This window comes from Xenopus laevis, chromosome 9_10S (genome assembly GCF_017654675.1).
Source record: "Xenopus laevis strain J_2021 chromosome 9_10S, Xenopus_laevis_v10.1, whole genome shotgun sequence".
NCBI classification, from domain to species: Eukaryota; Metazoa; Chordata; class Amphibia; order Anura; family Pipidae; genus Xenopus; species Xenopus laevis.
In genome coordinates this window covers 78560397-78580492 of record NC_054388.1, presented here as the reverse complement: position 1 = coordinate 78580492, position 20096 = coordinate 78560397, and the positions used below count along the sequence as shown (strand labels likewise).

Below are 20096 nucleotides of genomic sequence, written 5' to 3'. Positions count from 1 at the left end.
TGATAGCAAGCAGGCAGGCAGAAGCCATTTTGTGGACACTATTTTTAAGGCAAGCCTTGCATCATCTCAGAATCTTGTTTGTGCACCAGAATGGGGGACCTGATGTTCATCCCCATGCCCTGGCTACACAATTAAATAGTTGAGAGAACTGGGGGAATGTGGGGAGAGCAGTGACATGTAGGAAGTGCTGAATGGAAAGTGAAAGTAATTGTCTGCCCTGCCTCTATGCCCAGGGCATAGAGGAGGGGCAGACAATATTTGATTGACAGCTGAGATTTTAAATGAGCTTACAACTGCTATGAATGCTTTAATAAAAAAATAGAAATTGGATTTCATGTTTAATTTGAAAAGGACTTTTATTATACAGATTTGTGTGTCTGGGTGACAGGTCCACTTTAAGGTTTCCCTGGTCTTGTGTAATGTAATGTATTTGCTGCAACATATGTCCATTCAACTTTAACTTCCCGCCGTATGCAAGTTAGCCAACGCTAGCGTAACTTTGCTTCGCTTGCTGCAGTAATGCTAGTGCAACTTCGCCAGCGTTCGGTGCCCTGGATGCAACTTCGGATTTTAGTGAATTAGCGTCCTGGCGAACCTACGTCTGGCGGAGTGAGCAAAGCCGTTGCTGGTGAATTTTCGGAGGTTAGTGAATTTGCCCCATATAGAGAGAGAGTGTGAGTCAGAGTGTGAGTCAGTGTGTGAACATACCCAAATTGAAGGGTGACTTCACTATGAAACTTTATGCCCCAATGAGTTACATGTAATAACTATATACTAGTGTTATTGTGTTCATTAAAGACTAATCAATAGCAACATACAGATGGATGTCTTCTAAACAACTGTTCAGTTGTTGTATTGTTTAGTGGAATTCAAGAATATGTAAGAAAGTGACAAAGGAAGAGTAACTAGAGAAATAACTTATTTTTATAGCACTAATACAAAACAAGATATAAACCATAACACTTCTATTTTGCAGAACCTTTCATAAATCTGGGTAGATGCAAAGGAATATCCAAGTAGGTTTTAGCGCATAAAGGGTGCAAGGAACAATCCTTTACTTGGTGTACTAAATATATACAAAAAGTATGATCTTTTTTTATATTAGAACATGAATTTTCAGGGAAAATATACATAAAACATTTACATTTAAATGTTGAACATGAGACCCATTAAAGACTAACTTTTTTTAACTTGAGCCATTCCAACAAAACATAAGTTATATTCCTGAAATAGGCAAAGTGCTGCAGGATCAACAGAACTGCAACATCTCAAGTTCCACCATTGAAGATCTGCATTATTAATGGTTCTTCTATATAATGTTCATGCTCCTACATCCGACAGGGACGCTGTGTATTTGTACGAGTAAAGCTTGTTGTCTGATCCGCCGCTCAGTATCAGCTGGAGAAAGAATTAAAACAGTTGTTAATTCATTTATTTCATACCCTCACAACAGCCACACATATTCGTCCTTAAAGGAATAGTTCAGTGTGAAAATAAAAACTGTGTAAATAGATAGGCTGCGCAAAATAAAAAATGTTTCTAATATAGTTAGTTAGCCAAAAATGTAATATATAAAGGCTGGAGTGAACAGATGTCTAAAAACAGCCAGAATCCAACTTCCTGCTTTTCAGCTCTATAACTCTGAGCTAGTCAGCAACTTGAAGGGGGGCCACATGGTACATTTCTGTTCAGTGAGTTTGCAATTGATCCTCAGCATTCAGCTCAGATTCAAAAGCAACACATGACCCATGTGGCCCCCCCCCCTCAAGTCTCTGATTGGTTACTGCCTGGTAACCAGGGTAACCAGGGTAACCAGTCTCTGTAAACCAAGAGAGCTGAAAAGCAGGAAGTAGTGTTCTGACTGACTTGTTATACATCAAATCACTCCAGCCTTTATGCATTACATTTTTGGCTCACTAACTATATAAGAAACATTTTTTATTTTGCACAGCCTATCTATTTACCCAGTTTTTATTTGTACACTGAACAATTCCTTTAAAGGGGAACTAATGCCAACCCACTAAGTAGACAAATTGTATAGAATACTAACATTTTTTAGGAATTCTGCTAAACATTATCATGCAGTTCTAAAAATGTGGGCTCCAGAGCAAACTTCCCAGCAGTCCATTGCACATAAACCCCCATTGTGTTAGATGCATTCTTTGCACTGCCATATACTGTAGTTGTGCTCACAGCCATTATTGTACTAAATTGAGCAATGTTGCTTTTATTGACACAGGAGAATGCAGGAGCTCTCACCAACTCTGTAGCTCCAACATTCCCCCAATGTACAGAGTTAATGGGCAGTGTCTCTGCCTCTAAAGCAGAGGTTGTAAGTATCATTTACAAGCCAGTCCATTGATAGAACCAGAGGTAAAGAGAAGTGCAAGACAGTTGTGTAGGCTGAGGGCTAGCAGTTCAGTTTGCAGTGTTCCTTTTCTATTGCATATTACTTTAAAGAGGTGGTTCACCTATGTTTAATTGCTAATTCTAAGCAACATTTCAAACTGTTTCCATTTTTACTTTTGGATTATTTTCTGCCTTCTGACTCTTTCCAGCTTTTGAATAGGAGTCACTGACCCCTGCTTAAAAACGAATGCTCGGAAAAGCTATAACTATTGTTATTGCTACTTTTTACTACTCTTTCCATTCAGGCCTCTCCTATTCATATTCCAGTCTCTTATGCAAATCAATGCATGGTTGCTAGGGGAATGTGGGCCCTAGCAACCAAAAATTAGTCATAGGCTAATGACAAATGAAAACAGGATTCCAGCCTATAGAGGGATCACACCGCCCCCCAGCGTGATTGAAGAACTCAGGAAGATGATTTAATGGTGTTGGAGAGTCGCCGTTACTAAGGTTCACCGGGCCGGGGGCGGCTTTTGGGAGCTTTTAGCTGTTTAGATTTAGAGTGCAGCTTCTTTTCACTGATACCGACATGTTCACTTTTTTTCAATTCAGTTACATTGTTCCCCAGAAAGACTTTTTTTCAATTACTTTCCATTATTTAATTTTTACTGTTTTTCCAAAGTTGAATGTTTGTGTCTCTGGCAGCTCAGTAATTCAGGTGCAGACTCTGAACTGTTACAATTTTGCAACATTTAGTTGATACATTTCTCAGCAGCATTTCTGGAGTATTAGCAACTATTGTATCAGTTCTAACAGCTGCCTGTAATGAAACTCAGATTCTGAAAATGTATCAACTAAATGTATCAATTTAGAACAGTTTACAGGGTCGGCGACCCCCTCTCCCAGAGCTGCTTTAGAAGGTGAAAATGACACTTTACACTTCAAAATTAGAAAATCGGTCACACATAGAAAATAGAAAGTAATTGGAAAAAGTTGTTATTTCTGGTGATCTATCTGATAACAACTAGTTGTTTGAAGATGAACAACCCCTTTAAGGAAACTCATTACAAGCACCTATAGAACAAAACGTGCACCGAAGCAGTTAAAGGGGTGGTTCACCATTAAAGGAGAAACCAACTCAATAAAAAAAAAAACCCTACCCTACAGCGACCCCCCCATACACCCCCCCCCTCGGCAAATGCCCCTAACTCTTTACTTACCCCCTCCATGCAGATTCTGTCTAGCGGAGTTCACAGGCGCCATCGTCAGCCGCTTCGGTAATCTTCAGAATGAGACCGGCATAGCGGCACATGCGCAGTTGGAGCAATTTTCTGTTTTGCGACAACTGTGCATGCGCCTAAACTCCTGAAAATTGTCGAAGTGCTGGTCTCATTCTGAAGATTACTGAAGCGGCTGCAGATGGTGCCCATGAACTCCATTGAGGGGTAAGTAAAGAGTTAGGGGCATTTGCCCTGGGGGGGGGTCTATGTAGGGTAGGGTTTTTTTTTATTTTTTATTAAGGGGTTGTTTCTCCTTTAAGTTATCTTTTAGTATGTTATAGAATGGCCAATTCTAAGCAACATTGCAACTGGTCATTATTTTTTATCGTTTTTGAATTATTTGTCGTCTTCTGAATCTTTCCAGCTTTCAAATGGGAGTCACTGACCCCATCTAAAAACAAATGCTCTGTAAGGCTACAAATGTATTATTATTGCTACTTTTTATTACTCCTCTTTCTATTGAGGCCTCTCCTATTCATATTCCAGTCTCTTATTCAAATCAGCGCATGGTTGCTAGGGTAATCTGAACCCTAGCAACCAGATTACATAAACTGGAAAGCTGCTGAATAAAAACCTAAATAACTCAGAAACCACACATAAAAAATGAAAACCAATTGCAAATTGTCTCAGAATATCACTCTCCACGTCATACTAAAGTGAAATCAAAAGGTGAACAACCCCTTTAACATGGTTGTGCTTCAGCAAAGCAGCCTGCTATTCCTCTGCTTGCAAATATGGGACAATTGGAAGCATCTGGATGTACAACAATGAAAATATATCCTCAACTATATATCATATGTGGTAGAAAGCCTTTAAATAGGGGGTCTCCGTGTACTCGAAAGACCGGTTTACAGGTTACAAGTGTGGATTAAACGTCTTCTATAGTATTAAAACCATTTATTTTATGAGACTTGACCTATAAGTAAGAGTGGGCTCTTCAATACAAGTAAAGTGAATAAAATGTATTTGATGTATTTAAGTATAAAAACGATGAGTTCATTGGGAATTCTTACCCCTGCATCTGTCCAATCAACACTTAGCACCTTATCTCCGTGAGCAGCAAGGTCATAAAGTGGTGCCTTACAGCTGTTAGACGAGACAATAAAAAGAATGGCATAATAAAAGGTGAGTACAACACACAGGCCTCCCATATAACAGTTCAGTACAATGCGTAAAGGAAAGTGCGCTTTATTAATGGAAGGTATATATTACATTCTAAAGCAGCGTCATTAGTGTCCCTTCATTACAGATTTATCAACAACGGCCATATCTGCCCATGGCCAGTAACCCATGACAATCAATCAAATTGTTGCTTTCATTGTTCTACCTACACCGTTTAAGTCTATATAAACCTATGAATCTGTTCTAGAAAGATCTGCATAAAATAAGTGATTTCATTTCACATTGACAAGGTATATTCCACAATGCCACATACCTCCTAGTGTCCCACAGTTTGACAAGTTTGTCAAGAGATCCAGAGACGATCTGCTGCTCATGAGTGGGAGACCATTTCACAGATGTCACCCAACCTGTATGTGATGTCAGAGAGAGAAGAACTAGGGATCCATCTGCAAAGCAGTAAAAAGAGAGCAACGTTTTAAAATTGTGAGACAAACCAACAGGTTTTTATTGCAGGCTACCTTGAACTGTCCCCCTAAGAGTTAACTGACCATACAGTTGTGTTCAGAATAATAGCAGTCTGACATCACTAACCTGATCAATCACTGTTTTTGGTAGAATTCTATTTCTACATGGCAAATAATTTACTAGTAGGTGTAGTAGAGTAATAGAAAACCAACAGTCATGACATGCATGCTGCTGATTCTGTGTAATTGAATTATTAATTGAGGCTTGTTCCAAATAATAGCAGTGTTCAAAATAATAAAAGCAGTGTGAAGTTTAATTAGTGAGGTCATTCATTCTGTGAAAAAACTAGGATGCACCGAATCCAGTATTCGGCCTTTTTCAGCAAGATTCCAATTCAATCCTTCTGCCTGGCTGAACGGAATCCTAATTTCCATATGCAAATTAGGGCAGGGAGGGAAATCGCGAGACTATTTGTCACAAAACTAGTAAAATAAATGTTGTTCCCTTCCCACCTCTAATTAGCATATGCAAATTAGGATTCGGTTCTGTATTTGGCCAGGGGGTCAGCCAAATCCAAAATAGCGGATTCGGTGCATCCCTAGAAAAAACTGGTGTCAATTATGGCCCTTGTTTAAAGGCAGCAAATTCACTGCAAGCCCCATTCATTGAACTCATGCTCATTTAAAGCCTTGGGATTTTCTGGTGGTTTTGTTGTTCTCAAATACTTCAGTAGAAGCATCTGTTTTTTTACAGTGACTGGTGATTTAAAATGCCTGGATCTCCCAGTGTGCCATTGTCTTTATAAGTCCACATATATAAAAATGTGGGTACAAACACAAAGCAAAAATATGAATTTCACAGAACTTCTGAATAGCTCAATACCTGGCACAATGTGGCATGTATGAGACCACAATAATAAACATATTGCATATGACGTTTCTTGGCTGCCCCAGGGTATGTTGTACCAGACCTCAAGCTTACAGAATACACTTTATAAAGTCAGTGCTCCCGCTAACCTTTAGAACGTGGATCCCAAAGACGGATGTGTCTATCAGTGCTTCCTGATGCAAGACGTCGGGATAGCGGCGAGTAGGAGATACAGTTAAAAACCTTATTTCCTACCTGAGGAATGAGAGTATATTATTAACGATATTTCATGATCAGCACAGTATTCTCATGGAGACAGCGGCAAAATAATGTGTATGCGGCTTTCAGACGCAACACTACAAAAGGAAGAACCTAAAGTGTAAATGTTTTTGGATTTTTGTCTTGGTAGGCCACAGAGAATTAAGCCAACACTGTTGAAATAGGGAGGTACTCGCGTACAGAAATTTACCATGCATGGATGCCTGGGGCAAATTATCCCGCTGTTTATAAAATGAGCCCCAATTTCTCACAGGCACAATCAATTTCAATTATATGGGGGGGGGATTCAGCACCAACCAATTATGCAGTTCAAATAAACTGTATAATCCCCTGAGTTTATTAGGTCACACTGCACACTTTTGGGTTGACATAATATAGACAGTCGGGTAGAATTTGACAGGGGATCAAATTGATTACAGAACCATATGACTTACAGCTGTGCATATCAAAACCGAACAGCAGATAACAGGGTTATCACTCCATCAGCACCAAGAATCTTACCAAACTGCTTTTAACAATTCCAGTTTCAACATCCCAGATTTTGATGTTGTGATCCCATGAAGAGCTACAAATCTCATTTACGTCAGACCACAGTACAGATGATACAGCCTCGCTATGCCCAGAGAGTGTGACAATAGGAATCTAGGAAAGAAAAAATGCTGCAGAAGTTGCACCAATATTCAGAAATTCTCAGGGGGTTTTGCTTGTTAAGGGTCAGGCCACACTGGGCGTTTTGGGGAGATTTGGTCGCCTGGCGACTAATCTCCTCGTTTTGGCAGCGACCAATCTCCCCAAACACCTTCCCTGACTCTGTGCTGGCTAAAATGAAAAAAAAACAAAACGCTGGCGCTAATCACACGTGGCGATTCGTTTTCCAAAGTCGCCGAAGTTTCCTGAGGCAACTTCGGACAATGAACCGCCGCGTGTGATTTCATTTTAGCCGGCGCAGAGTCAGGGAAGGCATTTGGGAAGATTGGTCTCCGCAAAGAAGAAACAATTAGTCACCAGGTGACCAAATCTCCCCAAAACGTCCAGTGTGGACTGTTGCAAAGCATTTCTACTAAATATGTACAATGAACCACCTGAATTACAGTATAGTTACAATGGGAAAAAATAATTCTAATATTTTAACTACATTTATGTGTATTCAAATATGAATATTATGTAAGATGCTTCCTACAGTATATACTGTACATCACCTACAGTAACTAGATCTTGGCCTTAAATAAACAAAAGTGGCTTCAGACAATGGGCTTGTAACGGGTTGTAAAGGCAAAAAAATAAAATCACATTTTTACTTTCTTTAATGAAAAAGAAATCTATCGCCAATATACCAAAATTAAAAAGTATGTACCGTATTTTATAATAAACCTGACTGTATGCAGTGAAATTCCTCCTTTTGTTTTACTTGCCCCAATAGGAAACAGACGGTCCCTAATTGCTCTGCAGGGAAACAATCATACTTTCAAATGGCCCCCATCTTATTTCCCTGATCTCAAGCAGCCTTTTTTGTTTCCCTATAAAGCAGCCGGAGACTGTGTAGAGATTTGTATCCGCAGACCCAGTCTTGTTATTAATCAGTCTTGCTGTATCAGCTTCTATGCTTTGACTTGTGCGGTTTGTTCATTTAGGACGATCCCTAAGCTTAACCTCCCAACTGAAGCGGAGACCCCACTGAGCATGTGCATGGTCTTGCAAACATGTTTAGCAAAGTTACAAGATGGTGACCCTCTGCGGCCAACTTTGAAGACATAAATCATTTGTTTAATTAGGCTTCTGGGGCAGTAAGTTCAAGTTCATTATACAGCATTTCTAGCATTATTATATTTAGACTTTAGTTCTCCTCTAATGGAGTACACCTTAAAATGATCTTTTACTATAATGTAAGGTCCATCTGTAAGATGCCAACAACTAATAAAGGCAAATCCTTTAAAACAGTAATTATAGATATCCAGCATACGTACCCTTGTTAGTCCCAACTTTTCCGTTTTCTGTTTTTTTCTAGGACGGTCAGATGTATCTGCACATTCATCTTCTTCTTCAGATGGGACTGAAAAGAGACAACACAGGCAAGGCTAGTAATAAGAGTCATTCAAAGAAGTTGTGTCTTTCTAATTCAATCTCTTCAGCCCATTTATGGCCTATTTCTACAGATGAAAACAAAAATAACACCATACAAGGGCTCATTTACAAAATGTGCAAAATTTAAATTCTCTTATTCCTCCTGAAACACCAGATGGTGCTAGAAAGTGCTAAGTCTAAACTGCACTTCTCTATTAGAGACCACGAGAGGTTGCCCTGAACATACAGTGAATATAATCTAGTGAAGTGTTTTATGTGTATTTATATGATACAATCCATGATCTATGATAAAGGAGTAAGGCCCAAATACACCAGATATGTGAGGTTGCTGATTTTGGTTACACAATACTCTTTCCATCTTTCAAATGAGAGACACTGACCCCATCTAAAGAAAAATGCTCTGTAAGGCTGCACATTTATGGTTATTTCAACTTTGTATTATTAATCTTTGACTCTAGCAATCAAATTGCTGAAATTGTTGCAGAGCTGCTAAATAAAAAGCTGTATTACTCAAAAAACACAACTAATAAAGAATTAAAACAAATTGCAAATTATCTCAGAATATAACTTTCAACATCAGTGATCCCCAACCAGTGGCTCATAGGCAACATGTTGCTCACCAAGTCCTGAGATTTTGCTCACAGTGGCCTTAAAGGAATTGTTCAGTGTAAAAATAAAAACTGGGTAAATAGATAGGCTGTGCAAAATAAAAAATGTTTCTAATATAGTTAGCCAAAAATGTAATGTATAAAGGCTGGAGTGATTTGATGTATAACTTGTCAGTCAGAACGCTACTTCCTGCTTTTCAGCTCTCTTGGTTTACACTGACTGGTTACCCTGGTTACCAGGCAGTAACCAATCAGAGACTTGAGGGGGGGCCACATGGGTCATATCTGTTGCTTTTGAATCTGAGCTGAATGCTGAGGATCAATTACAAACTCACTGAACAGAAATGTACCATGTGGCCCCCCTTCAAGTCGCTGACTAACTCAGAGTTATAGAGCTGAAAAGCAGGAAGTTGGATTCTGGCTGTTTTATTAGACATCCAGTCACTCCAGCTTTTATATTTTACATTTTTGGCTAACTAACTATATTAGAAACATTTTTTATTTTGCACAGCCTATTTACCCAGTTTTTATTTTCACACTGAACTATTCCTTTAAAGCAGGTGTTTATTTTTGAAATCCAGGCTTGGAGGCAAGTTTTGGTTGAATAAAAACCAGGTGTATTGCCAAATAGAGCCTGATAATCATAGGGGACATCAAATAGCCATCATCAGGCATCCCCAGGGACTTTTGTCATGTTTGTGTTGTTCCCCAACTCTTTTTACATTTGAATGTTGCTCAACGGTAAAAAGGTTGGGGATCCCTAATCTACATCAAGTTAAAGTTAACTCAAAGGTAAACAACCCCTTTAATCAGTTCTTTGGGAACTATGGGAAGCAATGTATTTGACATTATTGCAGGGGAATCTGGACAAGCTGGTAGACGGGGTGGGTAAGGGGCAGATGCCATTCAGTGTTGATGGAGAAGGACCTCAGTTATTTCTGAATAATATATGTGAACTATATCAAATATTACAAGTCAGCAGCAGAAACCACCAGCAAGGTATTTTCCTGACAGACTCAGGGAAGGAGAGGGTCATTCTTGCACCTTACAAAGAACTATTAAAGGAGAACTAAACCCCCGGGGGAGGTAGGCCGGGGGAGGAGGGAGGGGGAGGGATTTTAGCGCCGAAGGGGTTGACTTCTCCTTTAAGGCCCCATCTACAATATGCCAGTTTTGGTCTCCAATTGTTGAAAAGCATATTAATGAAATACAGATATCCAAAGAAAAGCAACTAAGACTAATTGAGGGTGTACAATTAAGGGTTTATACTGTAATTAAGGAAGTCTTGCCAACTGGGTTTATTTTATGAAAAGCCCCCTTTTTAAACGTAAACCTGATGAAATTCATATCACATGAGTAAATGTACTAACCTGCTGACCATATCTTCAGCATCTTATCCCATGATCCACTGCAAAACTAAAAAGCAGAGAAACATGACTATGACATATGTGGAATATGCAGATTTCAACAAGAAAAACACTCTTTAGCTCTAGTTACTCATGCCACATAAGCTTTGAGGAGTGTGACCAAATACCAGTCACATAATGACACCCAACAATATTGGTTATGCATTGCCACAGAATAAAAAAAAAAATAATATTATTAATGAAATCAGTCAACAAATTGCCTGACTATATATCCACTTGGCTAACACCTTAGCAGAAGCTATATTTTATCAGTCATTTTATCTTTCCCATGGGAAAAGCAGAAGTGAAAAAATAAGTGAATAGCAAAGAAGGTGTATAGCACAGAGGCATATTTGTCACTTAAAGAGGATAGGACTGGTTAAAAGCCACGACCACAAAATGCAGAAAAAATCTCCTGCTCATTTGATAAAGTACAAGGCAGAAAGGTAATTTATTTCAGTGCAATATTTCAATCCTACCATTGTGGCATGGGTTAAACTGCTGGTGTAACACGTGTCATACCTAGTTGTTGAGCGAACGTTTTTGCCAGACATGGATTCATGGCTAAATTCCGCACTTTGCCATCTGCAATTTTTTTTTTATGCAAAACTGTGCCAAAAAAACTGGTGTGAAATATTTTGCCACGACAAAAAATAAGTTGTTGCCGAGACAAAAAAGTCTCCATAAGAAAAACCCCCATTGACTTCAATGCATTTGGACAAAGAAAAATGCTGAGACAAAAAAGTCACCAAGACAAAATTGTCGCTACGTCACTATCCTTTAAAGGAGAAGGAAACCCCCTGGGCGCAAAAAACCTCCCCCCTCCCCTGGCCTCCCTGTCCCGCTGGGCAAATGCCCCTAACTTGTTACTTACCCCTCTGCGCAGGTCCAGTCCACGGAGTTCACAGACGCCATCTTCTTCCACGCAATCTTCTTCCTGCTTTGACCGGCGCATGCGCAGTAGGAGCATTCCGCCGGATCTACTGCGCATGCACCAAAAGTCACGAAGTGAAATCGGAAAACTTTGTGACTTTTGGCGCATGCGCAGTAGAACCGGACCGGCGAAATGCTCCTACTGCGCATGCGCCTGTCAAAGCAGGAAGAAGATTGCGTGGAAGAAGATGGCGTCTGTGAATTCCGTGGACTGGACCTGCGCAGAGGGGTAAGTAACAAGTTAGGGGCATTTGCCCAGCGGGACAGGTAGGCCAGGGGGGAGGAGGGAGGGGAAGCAACACAGGGGAGGGTTTTTGCGCCCAGGGGGTTTCCTTCTCCTTTAAGTTCAAAGAAGCAGAGCAGCAAAATATTAATATATTTCCCACAAAAGAGAAAGCATTTGTATGTAGCGAGCCTTATTGATATACCAACATTACCACCATTTGACTTACTTTAGTTCCTGATGCATCAACAGCTATGGAATCAACACTGCCAGCGTGACCCCGACAGCAATGAAGGGCCTTCATTTTATTGTGCTCTGTATTCCACTCCCACAGCTGAATTGTCTGGTCAATGGAAGCACTCAGAAGTAGGCAAGACAGATTGTCTGCAAGAAAGAATTTGGCCAAATGACCAACAGATAATATGTCAACTGTAGAAAAGTGTGTGCGTGTGGAATGAATCATACTTTATTCAGGTGCCCCTTCAATCTCCCAGTTGTACTGATGCAAATCAATTCATTTTAAATAACACCAATTACATTTGTTATACAGGCTTGAAGGGATATGGTCATGATTTTCAGTTACAATTTAATCAAAGGAGAAATATTGCAGTTCTATATTTCGTTAAGGGTATGCCTTAATTGTGTGCATATATACAGGGTGGGCTAGAGACTTGTATTCTGGGAACAATAGGATAAGAATGAGCTTGATTTGAGATCTAGCAGGTATTTGATAACTTGTTGGGGGGGGGGGACAGAGTCCTGTAGGTACCCGAGATGAGGGAAACAAGAACCACAGAGAAGAAGTCGGGGAGACTGAATTGGTGGTTGGAACTTGTAGAATGGGGCTTGAAATGCCCTATAGAGAGTCAGAGTAGAGCGTGATTTGCTATATCCAAGTGATAATATGGGAATCTGAATAAGCCCTCTATTGGTATCCGGCTTGGAGGACTAAATAAGAATTGGAGATTTAGGAGAAAGCACAAATACAAATAATACCACTGTGACGCCAAGTAGCAAAAATTCAGATTTGTAGGTGTTAGCCCTCTTTTTCTCATACTGTATGATGCTGTTATTTTGCTCCAAGCCTTTCTACGAGATTTGTTGTTCCATATATACATACATTAAATTTACATATAACGGTAACAGGATATTTCTTTTAAAAAAGATTTTGGAATGAGAGCTGGAGAAATGTGAAACAGAAATGTGAAAGAAAAATATGGTTGGTGTATAATTTGTCAAAAAATGTTAGTATTCCCCTATAGTGTTCAAGGAAGTTTAGACCAATGTACTAGGTCCATAAAAAATTTTTTAATTACCGGGTTCAAATGATATATGTATTGGTCTAGGGCAGAGTGACTACCACCCCCCAGTAATTAAAGACACATACCCACTTCAGATTTTGTGCAGAAATGGGAAAGACAATACATTTTCAAGGTCCTTGGGTATAGAACAGACCCAAATTGTTGCCAAATTGATAAACAAAGTAACTGGTCTGAGTCTGCAGTTAAGGTTTTATTGTGATTTCCTTATCTGTATAGCCAGTGTCAGACTGGGACACCAAGGGCCCACCAGAAGATCTGATATTAAGTGCCCACCTGCCAGAATCCTTTTCTGCCCATGTTTGAGAAATTAAATTGTTCAAATGTAAAATGATGGATATAGCCTAGAAAGTACTGTTTGTTTGCCCACAAAATTCCAGTCTATGGGAAACATTTTATTCATACATTTCTAGACATGCCACTGCAACCAGACTGCCTGCTTCCAAAAATATGGTATGTCTCTAAACCAGTGCTTCCACCATTCTAGAGTGCTGATGTGATGTGTCTTCTATATGCCAGCATAAGAGAGACCTAAAGTCACTGGGGAGAGCTAAAATGTTAGGGACCACACAGTGATTATAATCGCACACCTGACCTGATCCATAACCGGTGCTACTTCAGATTTAGACTTTTCATTTCCTTCTACTCTGTTACCAGTTTGTAATTTGAAGATAATGCTTTTCAGCCATAACATCAAAATGCCATAGCTATATGTTAATCTTTCTCTTTTGCTTGAGTTCCATATCAAATTACCTTTTTTCACCCATGCCACATCCTTTACTGCTTCTGTATGTCCTGCGATTGTCATAATGGTCTTCCCTTCCAAAGACCAAATTCTACAGGTTTTATCATAAGAACCTGTAAGAATCCTAAGAACATAAGGGAAATTTAAATCTGACCGGTACATGGAACACAACCTGCAGCTAGCAGAAACCTGATAAGTAATTGTACCTCAACAACATTTACATTAGAGATTCTAATGGTTAATAAATCTCAAATTATTTGGGTTTTTAAGAGATATAGAAAAAAACTTTCATGGAAAAAAATAGAAAAAAATCTGTGATGTAGAGTGATATTATGAAACAATTTGCAGTTGGTTTGAACTGGCTTTAATATTTGTGGTTGAGTTATTTGGCTTTTTATTCAACAGCTCTCAAGTTTGCAGTTTCAGCAATCTGGTTAATAGGGTGCAAATTACCCTAGCAACCATGCATTGATTTGAATAAGCGACTGAAGTATGAATAGGAGAGGCCCACATACAAAAGATGAGTAATAAAAAGTAGCAATAACAATTTATTTGTAGCCTTGTATAACATTTGTTTTTTAGATTGGGTCAGTAACCCCCATTTGAAAGCCGAAAAGAGGAAGACAAATACAGGTATGGGATCTGTTATCTGGAAACTCCTTATCTAGAAAGATCCGAATTATGGAAACGCCATCTCCCATAGACCTTAATTTATACAAATATCCACATTTTAACAAATGATTCCCTTTTTCTCTGTAATAATAAAACAGTACCTTGTATTTGATCCCAACTAAGATATAATTCATTGTAACTGGAAGCAAAAACCAGCCTATTTGGCTGATATAATGTTTACATGATTTTCTAGTAGACTTAACGTATGAAGATCCAAATTATAGAGAGATCCATTATCTGGAAAAACCAAGCATTCTGGATCACAGCTCCCATTACTTATAATTCAAAAACTATATAAAAAAAAAACAAATTGGGCATTCTATAACATACTAAAAGTTAACGTAAAGGTCAACCATCACATAATGTCTGCTTTAGAGGATTGTGCACAAGTTGCACACAGCATATTTTTGTAACTGGAGTCTAGTTCACTGGTTTAACTCCTAAAAAATAAACCCTGGAATTACCAGCACATCAAGGCTGTTAATTCTAGGGTTCAATTGCATCCATAGTGCACACTATTCATCAGAATTGGTTGAATTGGTGTATTGACATTTGCCACAAGATTCTACAGGGTGTGTCTAAATGCGAATACATTTGTTAAAGTGTGGGTAGGTTTCAGTGCTTTGCTCCCGAGTTGGTATATGAACCCTTGTGAATATAATGACCACAGCTTGCTAGTCCACCACTCTGCTGGTCTGATGCATTTTATAATACTCATGCACAAGTTAATTCTAGTCCAAAAAGTTGTGAGTCTCTGTCAGCTTATCTAGTATGGGACTATTTCTTGTTTGTGTACAATCTGCATTATGCTTCGATCTATACTTTTTTACCATCCTTGAAAAAAAGGATGGGGGTGTAGTATCAAATATTAACAGGAGAAACACTTACCATTCTTCAGTGCCTGCAATAGAGCTCACCCAGTCATCATGCATCATACACTCTTCAGGCTGAGGGGCTGTGATCTTTTCAACATACTCTATTTCAACTACCACTTCCTAAGAAGCAATAAGGGTACAAATCAGCAGCCATTATGCAAATTAATGGGTTGTCCTTCCTGAAATATCACCATGCTGACTAAAACAAATACCTGCTTGCCAACTGGATAAACATTGTCTGTGTAATTATTTCTGGGTTAACGTGGATCCTTGAAGCAGTGTGTCCATGGTGGATGAAACCACCTGATTTGATGCCAGACAGCTAATGCCCTGAGACTTCAGTAAATGATGCCCATTTTGTATGCATATATTATGAACCTTACATTAGAATATCCACAAGGGAAGGGACTTACAAAATGATAACCAATATCAATGATCATGTTTAGTCATATGGTGCATACCATGTCACAGCACCTCCTGCCAACAGACTGGCTAAACACTTTTTTTCAGTTGCTTAATCTCTTCCGGTGACCGGCTGAAAGGAATATTTATTTCCTGATCAGCATGCCCTTGCAATTATAGTGAAATTGGTCACTGGATTCAATCATAGCCCAAACTTTTGAAAGGGGCTCCCAATATAAGTTTTGTGATCTCTACTCACAACCAAGAATGTTGGAACAGAGGTGGCCCCACCACTTAGCCTTTTTCTTTCACAAATATATATATAGCAATTATAAAGCAAAAAAAAAATGTACCAAACAGCCAATTCTGTCTGCACATCTAATTAAGAATATTCAGTGATTCATGTCTTTTGTACAAGGAATTTTAAGAGATCACAGATGACGTAGTCTAATAATATATTATATGTTCTACAGGCAATGCTTGATTTGGCAATACTAGATCACTTACTGTGGAAATTCCTTCTGCCTCCATATGCTTGATAAGTGGCATCCGCAGGAACTGACTCTTGACAAGGAAATCAAATTCCACAGGTTTGTGATCATCTGAATGATGTAAAAAATATAAACATTTAAACACAACATGCTTACACCACACAACATTTATTTGCTCAACTACCCCTTGCACAAACTTTCCTTTTTTAGTGTACATCTTTTACATACAGGATAGCGAGTCCCAGATGTACCTTGGCTGAAGTGAGATCCCACTGATGAAGAAAACCTATTAAAGGGGTTGTTCACCTTTAAATTAATGTTTAGCATGATGTAGAGAGTGATATTCTAAGGCAATCTGCAGTTGGTTTTAATTTTTTATTATATGTGGTTTTTTGAGTTTTTTTCCCAGCAGCTCTCCAGTTTGTAATTTCAGCACAAGTTGCTAGAATACGATTTACCCTAGCAACCAAGAGACTGGAATATGAATAGGAGAGGCCTGAATAGAGAGATGAGTGATAAAAAGTAGCAATAAAAATATATCTGTAGCTTTGCAAAGCATTTGTCTTTTAGATGGGGTCAGTGACCCCATTTGAAAGCTGGAAAGAGTCAGAAGAAGGCAAACAATTCAAAAACTCCAAAGAATAATTAAAACCAATTGAAACATTGCTTAGAATTGGCCATTCTATTTCCTAGTAAAAGTTAACCCCTTTAAGCAAAGTTTACCAACTCACTTCAGTGTCTACTAAAAATAAAAGTAGATGACCTAGGCTTTTATAGCACCAAAAACACAATGTGTTACATAGGTTTGTTTTTAATTTGTGATAGGAACTGCAGCACGAGGCAAAAGGTGCAGAATGGAAGTCACCCAGATCAGGGGCATCCTTATGCAAGATATACATGTTACTGTACATTGGGATACTACTAATGGAGGCCAACATAGGTTGAGCTAACCACACACTATAGCACAGCTATAAGGAAATGTAATGGTCATAAACATGGAAAAATGCACAAATAATAAAAAGCAGCTAGAGGTGGGACAGGACATTCTGAACAACTTGCACCTACCATTGCACCTCTAAAATCTTATCAGGCAGTAAAGAAGAAAATTAAACAATATGGAAATTATACTCTGCTTTACTATTAAAATATAATTTTTATATTTTATATTTTGAAAAAAAAGTATCTTCTTACCATTCTTTGTTTCAAGCAGTTTGTTAATAAGATTACTAAGGTCTATAATTTCTGAGGCAGCCGGAATGGAAAATGGAAAATCATCAATCTTGTACCTAAAATTGAAAAGGGGGCCAAATATTAATATTGTTAAAAAAAATCAAGATATGAGTTATTGTGAATAATGCATGTATGATAAAACAGAATTATTGCAGTAAAACAGTGAAGTTGTATTCAGGCATGTTCAGAAGTCATAAAAAACTAAACTATAAGGCTTATGGCACATGGGTTGTTTACCCTGCTGACATATATATATGCTAGAGGAGAAAGTTGATCCACTGCCTTCAACCCCCTTTATGTGTGTGCGCTGACAGGCATGGGATCAGCTCATTAATGAACTCAAACAAAAAACTTCTCTGTGTGGGAGCGGATGGACTGATAGTAGTTCCCCCTATCATTGCGCCGTTTATCATTGCACCATATGCTGGGGTCTCTTTTGCCTAACCCTAGTTCCAGCTAGGGTTGCCACCTTTTGCAAATTTTTCCAGCTGGTGGGGGGCGGGTACAAAAAAGGGTGTGGTGTGACGTCAAAGGGGCGGGGCCACGGCGCGGCCAGGACAAAAACCGAAGGACAAGCTAAGTTTACAGGGGATGGGGGGGGATGGGGGGGGATGGGGGGGATGGGGGGGGCCAAGGGGTCTTTTTAAGGGTATTACAAATTTACCGGCAGCTACATTGCCGGTAAATTTGTAATACCGGCCCCGGCCTTGGCAACCCTAGTTCCAGCCCTGCTGTCAGTCATTGCACACACATACACACAGGGTGCTGAAGTGAGTGGATCAGCTTTTGTCTGCTAGTGCATATATGCTAGTACAGAAAATGACCTGTGTGCCATCAGCCTAAGGTTCTTGACCACATAATCCACTGCCCCATATCCTACATTGATAAGATTTGAAGGATCAGAACAAGTCTGTATTCATCATTTCATTTTTCATACAGGTATTGAAGTAACTAATTTGGCATATAATGAAAAAGTTAAGGAATGTTTTAAAATTTGACTTTAATCGGGTCAAAATACCGTTTGGTTTTTGTGTTTCAAAATACCTAAAACTGCTCTTATTGCACATTTAAGCATTTGATGTTTGATATTTTTTTTCTTTTTAAATAGACACCGCCTAAGCAGAATTTACGCAGTCCTCGTAGATAACGGAGTTTAGACCCTGCCTTTTTAGCTTTAAATGAAAATATTATATATATCACAGTCCAGTGAGTATCTGCACTCCAAGGCAAACTCTATTGCAGCCTATATAGCTGGGGTGCACCGTTAAAATATATTTTAACATTCAATTCAAGAAAACCGGCACTCCCATGTAAAAATTCTCAATCATTTATTCCATTGTACCATTATCCAACGTTTCGGTCCCTGTTAGGACCTTTCTCATCCTTGATATATTTATTACACATGATGGTCAATGCACAACATCATTGATTTAGTTCTGTGTATGATACCAAAGGAATTCTGAGTGAACACAGCAGATACTGACATGGTCATTATTTCCATTAGAATTCACATCTATCCCAGGCCTCATTGGGACTGAGTGAAGTCGTTTATCCTATGTCAGAGAGCAAAGAAAGAATAATTACAGCAGACTTGAACTAATACACTTTTCACACAGTGAACTGCGCAGACAGATGTTGCAGAACGACAATTCGCAGCATCTCTACATAAGCTGAGCAGTTTGGGGGACGGCCCTGGAATTTTTGGTTAAAAGAATGTGTTTTCCTTTAGCTCGATTCACTAGAATACGCGTTTTGTAGATGTGAGCGCTTCCATAGCAACGTCAATTAAAGAGAATGAGCGTTCAGTCTTCCCAGCATGTGATTAATGGATATCGGCTTCATACTCACTTTCCATTCTCGGTAAAGAAGCGCGCCTGGATCTGTGCCATGGCCAAACCGTCTCTTAAGCAGCCGGAGCCGGGGAAACACACTAGTAGGAAGCGGACTGTAGCTAACTCACACAACGCAGCAAGATAGCGCTACCGGCCAACCACGTGTCTGCAAGGAGAAATCCTGCACTCCGAACGCATCGATCTCTCCATGTAGCCACTATTACGTCGGGAATTAAAGCCGCACTGTAGTGAAGTAAGAGAAGCGCTTCGGGAATGCAGAGACTTACAAAACAGTAGAGGGTTCACAAAATAAAGTTTTCCAAGGAACGATCCAGACTGCAGGATTAACTGCTCAATTAGGTGTTTATTGTTCAACACAACATGTTTCGAGTCTCCAAGGACTCTTTGTCAACAGTAGAGGGTTAGCACTTGGGGGATGGAAATATATGCCATAGACATCTGAGGAGATTCCGAATGGAGAGTTCGCAATAAGCTGCCTGTATGAAGTGTGTGTGATGCAGTGGTGCCCAGCAGAGGGCGTACTTACTAAGGGGCAAATTTACTAAAGGGCGAAGTGCAGGGCCAGACTGGCAATCTGTGGGTTCTGGCAAATGCCAGAGGGGCTGCTATAATGTCCCATAGAAAGTCAGTGTTTAGTGGGCTGGTGGGAGCTGTTTGGGCCTCTGAGTGGGCTGATTAGGCCTCTGTGTACCTGAAATGCCAGGGCCTATTTTAATTCTCAGTGTAATAGAGGATATAGGAGTTCCTCAAAAAAAAAAGTCCCAAAAAACGCTAGTGACTTCATTTTTCAGAGTGATAGGCTGCAAAAGAGTACATTTTTTCTGGGGTACCCGGCTTCCCCCTACATTTCCTTACATATGGCACATAAACTATACACTGGGCTCATATGTAGGGC

General features: G+C 39.4%; 1 protein-coding gene across 1 annotated transcript; it reads right to left on the bottom strand.

Moving 5' to 3' along the window:
• Positions 1-906: 906 nt before the first annotated feature.
• wdr12.S (WD repeat domain 12 S homeolog) lies at positions 907-19396 on the bottom strand. The gene is made up of 13 exons (XM_018239000.2): positions 19197-19396; positions 17310-17404; positions 16135-16229; positions 15239-15345; positions 13687-13802; positions 11844-11998; positions 10423-10468; positions 8327-8412; positions 6864-7004; positions 6233-6338; positions 5065-5197; positions 4643-4715; positions 907-1398 (listed from the first exon to the last, which is right to left on the bottom strand). Exons 1-13 carry the CDS (start codon positions 19235-19237, stop codon positions 1321-1323), a joined length of 1272 nt encoding a protein of 423 aa, XP_018094489.1. The 5' UTR covers positions 19238-19396; the 3' UTR covers positions 907-1320.
• Positions 19397-20096: the final 700 nt, after the last annotated feature.

Excerpts from the sequence above, each read along its gene's own strand:
- wdr12.S (XM_018239000.2), bottom strand. The coding sequence starts at position 19,237 with ATGGCACAGATCCAGGCGCGCTTCTTTACCGAGAATGGAAA. Across the intron at positions 5,198-6,232 it reads TTGGGATCCACGTTCTAAAG|ATGGATCCCTAGTTCTTCTC; the intron begins GTTAGCGGGAGC and ends ACTGCTTTGCAG. Across the intron at positions 4,716-5,064 it reads AAACTGTGGGACACTAGGAG|CTGTAAGGCACCACTTTATG; the intron begins GTATGTGGCATT and ends CTCGTCTAACAG.